We start from the raw sequence: 16,920 nt of genomic DNA, 5'->3' as shown, positions 1-16,920 counted from the left end.
CTATGAATGTGACCTTATTTGGAAATAGGTATGTATATTAAAATAGAGATTAGGTTATATTCAGTTGGGAAGGAGGATCCAATATGACTGGTGCTTTTATAAGATCAGAAGACAGAAACACAGGTGCCAAAGGAGAATCCATGTGATAATGGAGGCACAGATTACAGTGATAGGTCTGCAAACTGAAGAACACCAGTGATTTCCAGAAACACCAGAAGTGAAGGGAAAGGCATAGAAGAGATTCTCCCCTAGATCTTTGGAGAGAACTTGGTTCTGCTGACATCTTCATTTCAGACTTCTATGAAATAAGCCTTTCTGTGAGAAAATAAGTTCCTGTTGTGTTAAGTGGTCCAGCTTGTAGGAAGTTGTTACAACACCCAGGGGAAACTAACTCATCGTCTTATTTGAGCTCTGGGAAGCACCTGACACGGTGAGCATTCTTTCCTTTGAAACTGCTTCTTTTCCCATGTTTGTAGCATGACTCCCACTGGAGCTTTCCCCTACTTTTCTCCTACTTGCTACTTCTCAGTATCATTTGCTGGCTCTTTCACACATTCCAGATCTCTAAATGTTGGGGCTTCATAAAGTTCTAGCATAGGACTTCACTATGTTTTACCTATACTCTCTGCCTAGTAAATATCTGCAAGTCCATGACTTTACATACCATTTAGGTATTGGTATCTTTCAGATTTATATTCTAGCCGAGGCTTCTCCTCTCAGTTCCAAATCCCTATACATAAAAGACTAATCAACTTCTCCACTTGAATATCTAATAGGCATCACAAAATTTATATTGCCAGCACAGCACAATTTCAATACTGATTCCTAAAATCAGCAATCCTCAAGAGGTCTCCTGTCACATGAGTAGCACCATCATCTACCTCAAGCCAAAGACCTAGTAGTCATCTTGCTTTCCTTTCTTTAATATTCTACATGAAATACATCAATGAGTCCTATCTGTTCTGCCACCAAAACACACACAGTATTCAGTAACTTCCTTCCATCTCTACTAGGACCACCTTGTCAGAAGAGTTTCATCTCTTGCTGGGTGATTACAAAAGCTCCATATCTTACCTCCTTGCCTCTGTGCTAGGCCTCCTTCCCACACCTTCCACCCTGCACAGCAACAGGGAGATCAATCTTTCTAAGTGTAAACCAGATTAGGTCACATCTTTAAGTTGTCCATCAACTTTCTAGTTTAGAAATGGAAGAATATAAAAATTAAAATTAAAGAACAAAATCAAAATTCCCTAAAATCTGTATGTTCTGGCTGTGACTTCCTTTCTGATCTCATCTGTCTCTATAATCCCTTTCAATAAATACATTCCAGCCATTCTGGTCTTCTTACCATCCCTTGAACATGTCATAGTTGCTATTATCTCAGAAGCTTTCAATATGCTGTTCCATTTTCTTGGGCTGTCTCTCCCTCTCAAATCATCTGTTTGGGGAGTCTCTCCCTTCAAATACTGTGACTATCTTCTTCATTTCATTCAAGTCCAACAGACGTCACCTCCTCAAAGAGATTTTCCTATACGCTGTAGCTAAAGCAACCAACCACTCTCTATTCAATATCTTTCTATTCAATTTTATACTTTTATGTTTTCCAGAGTACCTATCCAGAGCTGAAATTAATTGTGCCACTTTTATTTTGCTTACTTATTCTCTATCTCCTTCTTGCAAATATAAACCCTTGAAGGTCATGGATTCTGTAGCACCTCAGTGTCCCAGGGACTAGAACAGTTCCAGGCAGGAGCAGGTGCACAAGAAAATGTATTGAATGACTGGCAAATGGATGGGTCGTGGGTAGGAAATTACATAAGTGTATCATTTAGGAGGCTATTAAGCAATTTACTTAAAATATAATTGTAGTTTGAATCAAAGTAAATGATAGTTGAGAGGGTGACAAGTGAAGTGATTTGATTTATATTTAGGAGAAATTAGTGGTTCATTCGACATGAGTGAGAGAGGGTAGAGAGTCCATAGTAACTGACATGCTTCTAGCTGGGTAAATGAGCGGATAAGTCACTCATTGTTAAAAGAAATTGCAACAGGAGAGAAAGACTTCAAAAGACATTTGTGAGAGGAATTATTGTGTATAGTTTATAATGATTATATAGTTTTTGTGTTATAAGGAAATTGTTAAAAATTTGGTTTAAAATGTGGGTTTAGGGTTTCTAAAGCTATTTGGGTTTGTTCATTCTACTGTCTAACCATGGGCCATTTTTTTCAATCTTATGGAATCAAATCTCCACTCTTACTATAGAAGGATTTTTTTCTTGTCTAATATATGCTTTTTAATCTATATGGATGTCTTTTTAATCCCTGTCTTGTTTGATCACTAACGATCATTTGTTCCTTCTTGCAAGTCCTGTGGATCCCTTGTGCCATCACACAAGACACATGGATCCCTGTGCCATCGCATTCTTTTGCCTTTCTTCCCATCTTTTTAGCTGTTCTTTCTATTAAGAGTCAGACAAATTTCAGCCCTTTAGGTTGTAATTTACAAGGCCTTCAAGAGTCTAGTCTTTACCCATATTTCCAGCCTTACCTTTTAAATCTCACTTGTCCAACTCCTCCAAGAAACTCCCTGATTTAAGTCCAGGCTAGTTCTATTCAATTAGCTAATCAAAATATGATCTTTTTCTCTCTAAAGTATATTCAAGGTTTTTTCTGCATGTAAAATTTTCAGGGCGCTGATACTGAGAAAAATTCCAACTACTTTTTGAGAAAACTTTAGTAAAACAGACCTCCTTATACACATATAAATTTTTCATCATACTACTCCTGATTATTTTTCTCTAAGTCACTTTTTACAGTTTGAGCAAGAGTATTTGCCCTTTTTTATCCTTGACTTGGAACATTTTAAGACCTACAGAAGACTGATATTACTAATATTATATTAACAAAAGATGAGAGTAAATATATATTCCAAAAATACTAAAAACTTTACATATATGATCTAGCATACATCTTAATAAAGCAAGAACATATTATCCTTGGTGATTAAAGATTACGCCTCTCCATCATGTGATTTCTATCACATCTCCCGAGGTGGGACCACAAGGCAGACTCCAGGACTATGTTTTTAGGAAATATGAAATCAGGCAGGCAAAGGGTGAAACGTGGGGGTCAATGGATGATGTGACATGGAGGAGTATACCAGGAGGCTGAGCTAAAAAGAAGCAGGAAGTTTCCACAAAAGACCAGCACAAAGTTGGAGATGACAATCAGTCATGCATTTTCTCTACAATAGATGTATGGAATTCTATTTTTTATTCACCATTTGGTTACTTCTACAGATGTAAGTGGAAATAAAATTTTTTCTATATAATTTGTAGAATGTGTTAAACAAAGAGCCTTATTATATCCCTCATGAATTACTTCTTAGGGAAGATATTAAAACCTATATTATTGATAACAACTGTGCCTTTAATGTACTCATTTTTAGGATGTATGTACTCACGCTCACTTTTCCATTGCAATTGTCTTCTTCTCTCAGTGCCAGAGCCTTCAGAAAATGGTCTTTCAGGTCTTTACCAGCACTTGTTAATGTCCTGTAAAATGCAGGTCTTCAATTATAATATATTAGAAAACAAATATATTAAAAGCACTCAGGGGCCAACAACCGCACTTCTTTACTCCAAGTGATAATTTCCTTATAACACAGAAACTATACACACAATCATTATAAACCATACACAATTATTATAACTTACTACCTTCCTTGATTTAATTTTATACAGTTGTAGAATTTTTACAAATAACTGGTATCAAGTGCATAAATAATATATATGCCTGTATCAAAACTCAAGCCAAAAACAGTTAATTTCATTTACATGTCCATTTTATTTTTTTTATCACACCATGAAAATTCAATATATTTATACCTCTCAGAACCCACAATAATTTTAGGTTGCCTATAACTTACATATAATTTATTTATTTAATATAATAAAATTAAAACACTAGGAACCTAATCCAATTCCCTTACTGGGATAAAGCATTAATCTTAGCTTTATGAGGATATAAACAAGGGGAAAAAATTTAGGTTATCTTTGTCAGATAAAAAGAAACAGGAGTGTCTGGCCGCCTCAGGTAGTGGAGCATGTGACTCTTGATCTCAGGGTTGTGAGTTCAATCCCCACATTGGGTATAAGGATGACTTAAAAAAAAATAAAATAAAAAAGAATTCAAGAGATGTTATAAAATGAGTAAGGTAGGAATGTAATATACAGCATGGTGTAACTATATTAACTATAATTAATAATACTGTGTTGTATAGTTGAAAGTTACTACGAGTAGCTCTTAGGAGTTTTCATCACACACAAAAAAAAATTTATAACTATGTGTGGCAATGGATGTTAACTAGATTTACTAGGGTGATCATTTATAAACATATATACATATCTTGAATCATTATGTTGTACATCTGAAACTAATATTATATGTCAATTACATCTTGATAAAAATATTTTAAGGAATTCAAGAAACTAATGGCTATTCTTGGAGCAAATTATTTTAAAAAATATTGATAACATCGGGGCACCTGGCTAGCTCAGTCGGTTAAGTGTCTGACTCTTGATTTTGGCTCAGGTCATGGGATCAAACCCTGTGTCAAGCTCCATGCTGAGTACAAAGCTTGCTTAAGATTCTCTCCCTCCTTTCCCCACTTGTTCACTCTCTCTCTGTCTCGCTCTCTCTCAATCGATGAATCAATCAATCAATTCTTTTAAAAAATTGATGGTATCAAGCTACACAGAACCACATAATGAAGAGTGAGTTCAAGGGTGATGTTGGGAAGAATAATCCTTTCTTGTTCAAACAGCAATTTTCTAAATACTCAACAAACATTTTTATTATGTGTCTACTATGCACTAGAACTGTACCCGGCATAAAGATGAATAAGATATGATTCCTGTTCTCAAGTTGCCTGCCATCTCATAGAAGTATATAGATACAAAAACATTACAACGTCCTACCATGTACTAACTGTAATAAGTAGAGAGATGGATAGAGTATCAGAGTATCCTATAGTACCCTACCTGTTCAAAGAAAAGTGACTTAATTTTCACTTTAAAAGTAATTATCAGGGGCACCTGGGTGGCTCAGTTGGTTAAGCGTCTGACTTTGGCTCAGCTCATGATCCCACAGTTCATGGGTTCAAGCCCCGCTTCAGGCTCTGTGCTGATAGCTCAGAGTCTGGAGCCTACTTTAGATTCTGTGTCTACCTCTCTCTCTACTCCTCCCCCACTCATGTTCTATCTGTTTGTCTTTCAGAAATAAATAAACATCAAAAAATTAAAAATAAATAAATGCAAGCAATTATCAAATAAAATGTTAAAATATACTATAACATTATCTTGGGAGAGGGAGGGAAGACAGAGAGAGGTATCAATAACCGTAAAGGAATAAAAGAGTAGAGATTTAAAACTGCGAAGTGCTTATGGTATTACAGAGCAGTCAGAAAGTAAGTACAGGAAGTAAAGGAGAAACCATATAATACTAATAAAATACACCAGGTTTTTAGACATATGATTAAAAATATTTAGTTAATGTCAGAAGGCTAGAAGTAGAAGACCCTATACTCAAGTCCAGGTAGTCTGGTTCTAGAACCCATTCCCATAACCACTAGGCCATGCTACCTCCTCTGAGAAGGTCTTGTATGTTATGTTAAGGATTGGATCTTGTCTTCCAGGGGATGCTAACTACAAAAGTCTTATGAAATGAAATAAGATTACTAACTGTGTGTTTTAGAAGAAATACTGAGCACCTGTAAGAAACATAGCCTGGAAGGAGAACAATACTCTAGGGATTAATTAGGGGGTTATTACAAAACTTTAGCAAGAGATGACAAAGTCCTGATTTCAAGCAGTGGTGGTAAGGATATGGAAGGATAGATTTGGGAAATACTTAAGAGGGAAAGTAGATTTCTTTCTGTGATTTCTTTTTGTGAGGAAACTTACTAATTTTGTTGATCTAGAAATGCAACCGTTTCAGCTGATCAAAACTTGTCTTCCTTTTCTAGCTCTGCTGCCTTGGCTTATAGGATCAATATCAACTAATAATCCAAATATCTAAATATCCATAGAAAATAACTACTGATTAGTACCAATGAAGAAAAACAAATATTTCAGAAATTTTTCAGTCCATTGTCCTGTCCAAAAGTAAGTCTTCCATATTTCAATATAACTATGCACTGCTCTGATATTGTATCTCAAACACATCACATTTGTCAGTTGCTTGCTGAAAAAAGAAAAACATGCATGTTTTTCCTCCATTGTTCACAGGATAGTCTAATCACTTGGTCAGTTTTCCTACATATGGTCTGTATTTAAAATGAGAAATTCTCCATGAAGTTTAAACAGAAAATTAGTTTTATGAATGCATGTCATGACTGGTTGGACTACACTATGGGTAGTTACAAATCACAGTGGCTTATAAAAAAGATTGTTTCTCAATAGTGCTATGCATCAATAACAGGTTGGCGGAGGCTCTTCATCTTAGAGGAATGAACTGAGAGGCTGAAGAAACAGTCTCCATCTGAAACATCTTTGGTTACCGTGTAAAAGAAAAAGAGAATATGGCCACACATTGGCTCTTAGGGAGTCCACTTGAAATGAGAGTAGTCACTTACACTTTCATTTTATAGGCCAAAGAAAGTACCATGATCCAGTCTGAAATCAGTGAAATGGGAATGTATAATCCCGCCCAGGGAAGAGTAGCAAATATTTGTAAATGGTAGCTCATATGCCCCTTGCACCCCATAGCATAATCAAACCAAGGTTGAGAGTAGATAGCTCAGTAAACAAGAGCAATAAAGAAACAATTTCAGAGTGAAATTCAAAACTACAGAATATTTGTTAAACAATGTGGTTTATTGCAATATAACCAAGTACAGACCCTCTTGAAAATTAAGATCACTAACTTTAGCTCTGAAACAGAACCTCCCCACCCCACTACATACCAAAAGAACATTCTAAATATCACAGTTTATGGAATGAAATAGACTGGTACATGGTCTTCTGTGGTACCTGTTTACATATGTTGCTTTTACCTTCCCATCAACCCTTCCCTTTGCATTGGTAACAGAACCCTGATTTTTATTTGGACAATCGTCTCTGCCACATTCTATACTTTGATATAACAGTCAATCAAGGTACCCACTAGTGTTAAAAACTCTCATCCCCCAAACCTTTGTTAATGAATATGCCTCGAGCTTGACCAATGCCATTTCACCTCATGAGTTTGTACACCATAAACAGAGAGACACAAGAATGAAAATCAGTTGGAGTTATAGTGTCTGTTTTTAATTCCTACTACAGAGCTATTACATTCCTACTACATTCAGCCTTTTCTTCCTATCCAATAGGAAGGTAATAGGTATTGGTACTCTTCCAATAAATTCATTTTTTATTTAGAATTTATTTCATTAGAATTGGTTTCCAATACTCACAACCAAAACCTATATATCAGTTATATAATTGACCAATGACATATAACAATGACATAATTGATATGCAGCTTTTGGTTGTGAGCAACCAAAAACAACTATCTTATTTTTTTGACAGATTCATAATTTTATTATATGTGTATATATATATATATATATATTTTAATAGTTTATTGTCAAGTTGGTTTCCATATAACACCCAGTGCTCATCCCCACAAGTGCCCATCACCTCCCCTCTCGTCCTCCCCACCCTCATCAGCCCTCAGTTTGTTCTTGGCATTCAAGAGTCTCTCATGGTTTGCCTCCCTCTCTCTCCCCAACTATTTTTCCCCTTCTTCTTCTCCTCCATGGTCCTCCATTAAGTTCCTCCTAATCCTCCTATACGTGCAAACATATAGTATCTGTCCTTCTCTGCCTGACTTATTTCACTCAGCATAACACCTTCAAGTTCCATCCATGTTGCTACACTTGGCCAGATTTCCTTTCTCATTGCCATGTAGTATTCCATTGTATAGATAAACCACATCTTGATCCATTTGTCAGTTGATGGACACTTAGGCTCTTTCCATGTTTTGGCTATTATTGAGAGTGCTGCTATGAACTTTGGGATACATGTGTCCCTATGCATCAGCACTCTTGTATCCCTTGGGTAAATTCCTAGCAGTGCTAGTGCTAGGTCATAGGGGAGTTCCATTGTTAATTTTTTGAGGGATGTCCACACTGTTTTCCAGAGGGGCTGCACCAGTTTACATTCCCACCAATAGTGTAGGAGGGTGCCCGTTTCTCCACATCCTCGCCAGCATCTAGAGTTTTCTGATTTGTTCATTTTAGCCACTCTGACTGGTGTGAGGTGGTATCTCAGTGTGGTTGGGATTTGTATTTCCCTGATAAGGAGGGATGCTGAGCATCATTTCATGTGTCTGTTGGCCATGTGGATGTCCTCTTTGGAGAAGTGTCTGTTCATGTCTTCTGCCCATTTCTTCACTGGGTTGTTTGTTTTTTGGGTGTGGAGTTTGGTGAGTTCCTTATCGATTTTGGATACTAGCCCTTTATCTGATATGTCATTTGCAACTATCTTTTCCCATTCCGCTGGTTGCCTATTAGTTTTATGGATTGTTTCCTTGGCCATGCAGAAGCATTTAATCTTGGTGAGGTCCCAATAGTTCACTTTTGCTCTTGATTCCGTTGTCTTTGGGGATGTGTCAAGTAAGAAACTGCTGCACCAAAACCAACTATCTTAATTGGATAGCCATTGTATTCCAATTAAATTATCTATTCGATTAAGATACTCTAGAGACCTAAAGGTTTCCACATAGTAAGTCTAATCTCCACTCCTCCCACCTCCCCAACCATAACTCATTTTGTTGTAAATCTTCAGATTATTACTGATCAAATTTGATTACCAACCCCAATCCCACAACAACAAAGGTAACATACCATTATCAGTGTTGCATGCATCCTTTACAGTTATTTTCTATAGTTTATGTACATATTTGTATAATCATAAAAACATAGGTAGAGTCATTTGGTGAGCTATTCAATTTATTACATATTTTGCCACTTATTGTTTTATTCTTATTGTTTTAATATTCCTGGGAACAGAGGTTTATGAGAGTGCCAAGGAAGATCAAAATTAATTCCCAGGTATAGCAGACATGAAAAGTATCAGACATGAAGAATAGTTTTTAGGTACTATCCGTTAATGAGGAAAGAACTCTTAATATTCTTCCAGGCCTGGGTCTGTTGCTAATGACTGAGGATTTTGCAGATTCTGGCCCAGACAGGAAATAGAAGTAGTAAGAAGTAGTAAGAAGCTGCCCATGGCACTCAACTATAACAAACGCTGATCTCCCTTTTCCATAAAAATTAAGCCCTAATTTTTAGCTGGGCATACAGTGTCCTAAATAAAGACTTCATTTCCTAGCTCCTCTTGCAGCTAGGCATGTCTATATGGCTAACTGTGGCACAATGGATTCCAAATGAACATTACTAAAAACTTCTCAAAGGAGGAAAGGTACACTTTCTCTTGTACTTGGAAGGCAATATAATGACTGTTGCTCCAGTGCTATCTTGACTTAACTTGGAGGCCACCGTTATGGAGAAACAAGAGAAAGCAGCAGGGACCCTGATATACAGGAACATCAATCAGCCTAGACTGATACCATATGGAATGCTGGAATATGAGACTGAGAAGAACTTAAATTTTGTTTCAGATACTGTCATTTTGGGTTTTTCTATTATTTTTCACTAAACTTAATCCAAAATAATAGAGTCACCATATGAAATTTGCTCACCCTTCTGAAGAAAGATGTTGTAGAACTGGCTTGGTGATCAAATTGGACTTTAACTTTATTTGCAATAAAAATTCCCCCAGGAGACTGTATTATTATATAATTAAATTCTTTTTTTTAAACGGTCAGTTAAGTCTTTTAAATGGAAGCACGAGATGAAGACAATTAAGCTGATATGTAAGATGGGACATCAGTCTTTAATTCCTACTCATTTACCAACTGATTAGTCCAAGTCATCACATTTCTCTGAACCTAGGTTTCATAATGGACAAAATAATCTCTAAGCCTCCAACATCTGTAAAACTTGCAATTTAAAATGATCATACTTGGGGTACCTGGGTGGCTCAGTCAGTTGAACATTCGACTTTGGCTTAGGTCAGGATCTTACAGTTTGTGAGTTCAAGCCCTGCATCAGGCTCTCTGCTGTCACTGCAGAGCCCACTTCAGAACCTCTGTCCCTCTCTCTGCCCCTTCCCTTATTGTGTTCTTTCTCTCTCTTTCTCTCAAAAATAAACATTTAAAATAAACAAACAATAAATAAATAAATAAAATGATCATACTCTATTACCAAATACCATTAATTTGCAATCAGTCTAAAAGTGACTATTATACTGACATTGTATTAAGATCACACTCATCTTTTTTTTTTTTTTTTACTATTTTTAAGTCTTACATACATAGACTTATATCATTTCCTATAACCTCTATGAGGAGTATAAAAGTATTTTTGTTATACAAACTGAGAACAAAAAGAATAAGATCTAAAACTCCTAAACTATAAGCAGCAGAGTAAAAATGCTATATAAATAATCAATTATTATACCATGCTACACCTGAGAACCGAAAACTTCTCAGCAAGGGGAAATATTGAGCAAGAAAGTTAATGCAGTGTGTGGTAAGGAATTCTTAAAACTTTAACATCCATTACTCTTACTTAACTAGATTTATTTAACAGTCAGTGACCTGAGACAACTTGCTTAAGTAAATATTACAAAAGAAGTCACTTCCTCAAGAAGTGAAGTAAGTCGGTTACAAAATATTAGGGTTATAAGTTTTATAAAGGCAAATACTCCATCTTTGTTGTTTACATTCCACTATACTTTCAAAATGGATTAGAAGTTCCATAGATGCTTTCCGTGCGTTGAACTTGTGGTCGGAGCATGTGAACGAGTTGTACTGCACCTGGGGGCCGCTGTGGCTACTCCCCCTACACCAGAGGGAGGGGGCGGCCCCCGCGTCCTGAGATGTCGGTGCCAAGCTTCCTTCGTGGCCATGGTCTTCGCAGGCTGGTCCGTAGCGCCACGAAGGTGTTTTAAGTTGCCTGCCGTGTGTTATCCTTGAATAAAGTATGATTATTGTAGAAGCCTAGCTGGGGCAGTGCCCTTTCACAGCCTAATCTGGTGACTGAAGGGCTGAAGTTGGGAACTTACCCACTTGGAAAAGTGCGGTTGAGACGTTGGTGTCGCTTAGATAATGGCTCCTGCCACTTGAATCTGTGGGCTGTGATGAGGAGTGAAGAGCCATGTCCTTTATCCCTGGCTCCTTAACACTGAATGTAAATGGACTAAATGCTCCAATCAAAAGACAGAGTAGCAGAATGGATTTAAAAAATTAGATCCATCTATTTGCTGTTTACAAGAGACCCATTTTAGACCTGAGGACACATTCAGACTGAAAGTGAGGAGATGGGAAAACATCTATCATGCTACTGGACATCAAAAAGAAAGCTGGAGTAGCCATATTTATATCAGACAAACTGGACTTTATTTTTTATTTTAAAGGCAAAGAAGGGCATTATATAATAATTTCAGGGTCTATCCATCAGGAAGAGCTAACAAGTATAAATGTCTATGCACTGAATTCAGAAACACCCAAATACATAAGACAATCACAAACATCGATAAGAATGTGCTAATAGCCAAATATGGAAAGAGCCTAAGTGTCCAACTGATGAATGGATCAAGAAAATGCAGTTTATATATACAATGGAATACTACATGGCAATGAAAAAGAATGAAATCTGCCATTTGTAGCAACATGGATGGAACTCAAGGGTATTATCCTAAGTGAAATATGTCAGGCAGAGAAAGATACCATGTTTTCACTCATGTGGAACTGGAGAAACTTAACAGGACCATAGGGGAGGGGAAGGGGGAAAAACAGTTGGGGGAGAGGGAGGGAGGCAAACTATGAGAGACTCTTGAATACTGAGAACAAACTGAGGACTGATGGGGGGAGGGGAAGGGGGCTGTTGGCATGGGGAAGGGCACTTGTTGGGATGAGCACTGGGTGTTATACGGAAACCATCTTGACAATAAACTATATTAAAAATATATAAAAAAAAAAAGAAGTTCCATAGATGAATTAACTTTTAGCAGCCATGTTTAATCATTAGCTAATGACATTTATATAATCCTACATTAATGAGTCTAAATATATTCTTAATACTCAACGATCAGGCTTTTTATGATTTAATTATATTGTTTGTGTTATCACATATATCACACATATTCATATTACTAGATTAAAGGCCAAAGAGAGTAAATAAAAGAAAAAATGGAAAACTCTTTAATTTTTAAAAAATGTTTTATTATTTCTGAGAGAGACAGATACCGGGTGAGCAGGAGAGAATCAGAGAAAGAGGGAGACACAGAATCCGAAGCAGGCTCCAGGCTCTGAGTTAGCTGTCAGCATAGAGCCCGACACAGGGCTCGAATCCATGAACTGCGAGATCATGTCCTGAGCCAAACCTGGATGCTTAACTGACTGAGCCACCCAGGCACCCCAGAAAACTCTTAAAGTAGAAATATTTTCATGAGTTATTTTCTTGAGTTCACTCATTTTAAAGATTATAAAGCTTTTCAATAAATATTCATGAGTTATTAATCATCTTAGAATTTTAAATGTAAAATTAAAAGTTTTCTAATAGGCAAGCTGTGAATGATCCTTGAAATGTGTTCTAATAAGCAGTTCCTGAAAAAACACTAAATGAAATTTGAGATTAAATCGGTCTTAATAGAAATACTTTTTGTCTTTTAATCTATTGGGCAGTCTTTGTACTAGTCTCTGTGTTAGGTATTTTGCAAACGCTTTCAGTTTTCTTCAAATCAAGGCCTAAGGGAGGACATGTTTATTTATTTCTTTTTAATGTTTATTTATTTTTGAGAGAGAGAGAGAGAGTGTGAGTGGGCAAGGGGCAGAGAGAGAGGGAGACAGAATCCGAAGCAGCCTCCAGGCTCCCAGCTGTCAGCACAGAGCCCAATGTGGGGCTCGAACTCATGAACCGCAAGATCATAACCTGAGCAGATATCAGATGCGTAACTGACTAAGCCACCCAGGCGCCCAGGACATGTTTATTTCTACTTTAGCAATAAACTTGATTATAATCAGGTGGCATGAGTTTCTAACTTGAATATCTCTAACTCCAAGGCTTTATTCTACCATACTGAAGCCTCACCATATATGAAAACATCATATCGATATCATAATATTTGTACAGAAAACAATGAGAATTCACTGGTAAGATGAAACCAATATTAACAGGAATGGGGGTAGAGTGAGGTATGCAATCTTCATCAGAAGGCGCCCCCAGGAGTTATCATGGGCTGGTGGTCTTGAAACCTCTGTAGAGAGCTAATCAGCCATCATCATCATTCCAGTCTAGCCTAGAATTCTGATCAACCACTTGTTCAGAGGTAGTTTTGATTTATATTAAAGCCAGTGAAATCTGGCATAGCCTACATTCAATAATTCTAGTTTATATTCAACTCATCTGCACTTGTTTGAATATATAATTCAACTTCTCTATGCCTCAGTTACTTTGAAATGATGTTTTTGTCTACTTAGTTTGGAAAACTTTAAGGGAGTAAAGTCAAATGCAGTAGATGAGTAAAAGTTTGTTAAAAAACTGTACAAAATTATCTTAATAGGAAATTAGCACACATTGATGAAAAAGCAGTTTTCAGAAATAGCTTTATTTTCTATGGATAAGTTTACCAACAAAACTGTATGCATGTATTTGTAGGGTCTCAAATAATACAAATTTTATTTTTAGAGGCCAAAATGGAAAACTGTTTGGAATCTTGATTAAAAATATGATCTTATTTATCACAGTGTATATATTTTTAGACAATTTGAGTATTAAATATAGGAACTATATTTCTTTTTTTTTAATAGTTTATTTAGTTTTGAGAGAGAGACAGAACATGAGCAGGGAAGGGGCAGATAGAGAGGGAGACACAGAATCTGAAACAGGCTCCAGGCTCCGAGCTGCCAGCACAGAACCCAATGTGGGGCTCCAATCTACGAACCGCAAGATCAAGACCTGAGCCGAAGTCAAACGCCCAACTGACTGAGCCACCCAGGTGCCCCTATTTCTTTTTTTTTAATTTTTAATGCTTATTTATTGAGAGAGACAGACAGAGACAGAGAGACAGAGACAGAGCACAAGCAGGGGAGGGGCAGAGGAAGAGGGAGACTCAGAATCCAAAGCTGGCTCCAGGCTCTGAGCTGGCAACACAGAGTCTGACCCAGGGCTTGAACCCATGAACCATGAGATCATGACCTGAGCCAAAGTCAGATGCTTAACTGACTGGGCCACCCAGCACCCCTGGGAGCTGTATTTCTTTTTTTTTTTTTTTTTTTATTTTTTTTTTTATTTTTATTTTTTTATTTATTTCTAGGAGAGAGAGAGACAGCGTGAGCGGGGGAGGGTCAGAGAGAGAGGGAGACACAGACTCTGAAACAGGCTCCAGGCTCTGAGCTGGCGGTCAGCACAGAGCCCGACGCGGGGCCCGAACCCACGAACCGCGAGATCATGACCTAAGCGAAAGTCGGACGCTTAACCGACTAAGCCACCCAGGCGCCCCTGGGAGCTGTATTTCTATTGTACTTTCATGTAGGGTACCTGTTGCTTTGTCTTGTATATTCTCTTCATTATCTTGTAAAAGACAATACAATATCTTTTTTTTCCTTTGCTTTTTACATAAATCAGGAGGAAAGAAAATCCTACTTTTCCTCAAATAGTGCTTTATAAATTTCTCTAACATTGGTAAATATCTTCACATTCCTCCTCTCAATGTATTATTATGTATTTGCTGTGTATAATCAATCCAGGCTGCTTTAACATAATACCATCAATTGGGTATTAAACAACAGAAATTTATTTTCTCACAGATTTGGAGGCTGAAAGTCCAAGGAGAGGGTACCAGTACAGTCTCCTGGTAACCGCTCTCTTAAGCAACTCACTGTGTTTGTACCAGTATTTCATTGGGCTTTTATTTATGTATTTATTTATTTATTTATTTTGAGAGAGAGAGAGAGATAGTGTGTGTGTGTGTGTGTGTGTGTGTGTGTGTGTGTGTGCGCACACACAAGCAGGGGAGGGGTAGAGAGAGAGGGAAAGACAGAATCCCAAGCAGGCCCCATACTGCCCAGTGCAGAGCCTGACACAGGGCTCTATCTCAAAAGCTATGAGATCATGACCTGAGCCAAAATCAAGAGCTGGACACTTAACCAGCTGAGCCACCCAGGTGCCTCTCTCACTGTGTCTTTAATCTGCATTAATCTGATTATTTTTGTTTTGTTTTATACATACTTTTTTCCTAAATTGTGTATCTTCCAAAAGCTACCTGGATACCAACATTTGTAGAGAAGGAATAAAAGCAACCAATGAACAACTTCAAGTCTTTCCCTTTGAGCATTAATTGGACAAAAGAATCTACCTTTAATATCCAAGGAATTATTTTTTACACATCTAAGAGGGAAAAATAGTTGAGCTAAATCTATCCAATGTATGGTTTTGAGTCTCCTCTTTTTTCTAAACTATTCTTAGTGACTTTTTCTTCTAATCTTTCTTTTTTTAATTTAATTGAAACAATACTCCTTAGGAGTCAGGTAAATCAGGATTATAGAGTGATTTATGGTTTAGGAATTTTTATACTATACACTGTGATTTCCATGGAATTTCCAGGAGGTCATCAATATATATTCTAATAACGTTCAGAAAAGAAAAAAAGACAACTTGAAAAATGAGATTCATTTATTGGTAAGAAGGAATGAGAATCAAGTTTCCATTAAGATAAATGGCACCACTTGCCCCCCTGCCCCCTTTCTATGTGAAAGAGTTTATAAATTATCAACTGTAAAGCTATCAGCATCCTGGGAAGAAGTTTCAATTTTTAAAAGCACACAGAAGAAAGACAAGGAGTGCTAACATGCACACTAGACAGCTGTTTTTTTCCATCTGCTCTTTTGAGGAAAAACCAAGGGAGAGTCTTGAAAACTGTGCTATCTTACATCAGTCAAACTCTACTCCCCCTGGATAGAAACTGTTGCTCTTGTTTGAAGGGAAAAAATGGCCTGGCTTCTGTCTGAGAAAGTATCCCTGAACTCCTCTTTTTTTGGTATATCTGGCAAGTTTCTCTGGTTAATTCCTAAACGTGGTAGGTTAAGATGTTCTCACACTTTAAGGGAGACTAAAAAAAAGAAAGAAAGGAAAGGTTGCTAAGATAGTACATCAAGGTTCTTAGTCTCTAAATGTGATTTAATTTTAAAAACACATTCAAACATAACTTTATTTTTACTCTCTTCTGGGAGGCATCTAAACTCTTTATCTGATTTGAAATATACTCCCAGATCCTCCAGTCATACTTAGTGAAAGCCAATGAGGAAGCAAAGAAAATAAGCTCTTATTTGATATCCCTGCCTCCAGACTCCCCTTTACCTGTGGGAATCTGCCTCATCACTCCACAGAACACTGAGCAAATAGGCTTTAGAAAGATGAAAGCCTTCAGACTCCACATCTTTAGACTCTCCATGCCTAATCTCAATGTGTATGTCTCTAGTTAATAATATTTGAAAGATTCTATATAAAGAGGTGAAGAATTTGAAACAATGGAAGAGGGCCTATCACACATGACAGTGGTGGGCTCCCAGCAGAAAACTATACAGATAAGGGGAGGGATTGTAGGGAAGAAGAGATGTATGCATGTGAGACTTTGGGGAGAAAGATACCTGAAGAAGACTGTTAGGAAGGCTTGCTGTGGCCTTGGTGCTAATGCACAATAGGTTTCAAAGAACAGCATCTGAAGGGGACTTCCATTAATTACACTTTCTATATAACATGTATTCTCATCACAGCTACAATCTCTCATCCAAACCAAAACTCTCGAGGTTCAA

At 37.1% G+C, this 16,920-nt stretch overlaps 1 protein-coding gene across 1 annotated transcript in view; it reads right to left on the bottom strand.

The window, feature by feature from the left end:
• The window catches only part of CFAP299 (cilia and flagella associated protein 299), a 262,943-nt gene that overhangs the window by 37,244 nt on the left and 208,779 nt on the right, over positions 1–16,920 (bottom strand). The window contains exon 3 of the mRNA XM_039220018.1: positions 3,464–3,554. Within this exon, the coding sequence (XP_039075949.1) occupies positions 3,464–3,554 (91 nt within the window). The remainder of the gene's footprint in view (positions 1–3,463; positions 3,555–16,920) is intronic.

The sequence above is a fragment of the Hyaena hyaena genome, unplaced genomic scaffold, assembly GCF_003009895.1.
Source record: "Hyaena hyaena isolate Hyena2069 unplaced genomic scaffold, ASM300989v1 scaffold_857, whole genome shotgun sequence".
Classification (NCBI taxonomy): Eukaryota; Metazoa; Chordata; class Mammalia; order Carnivora; family Hyaenidae; genus Hyaena; species Hyaena hyaena.
This window is presented reverse-complemented; position numbering and strand designations above follow the sequence as displayed.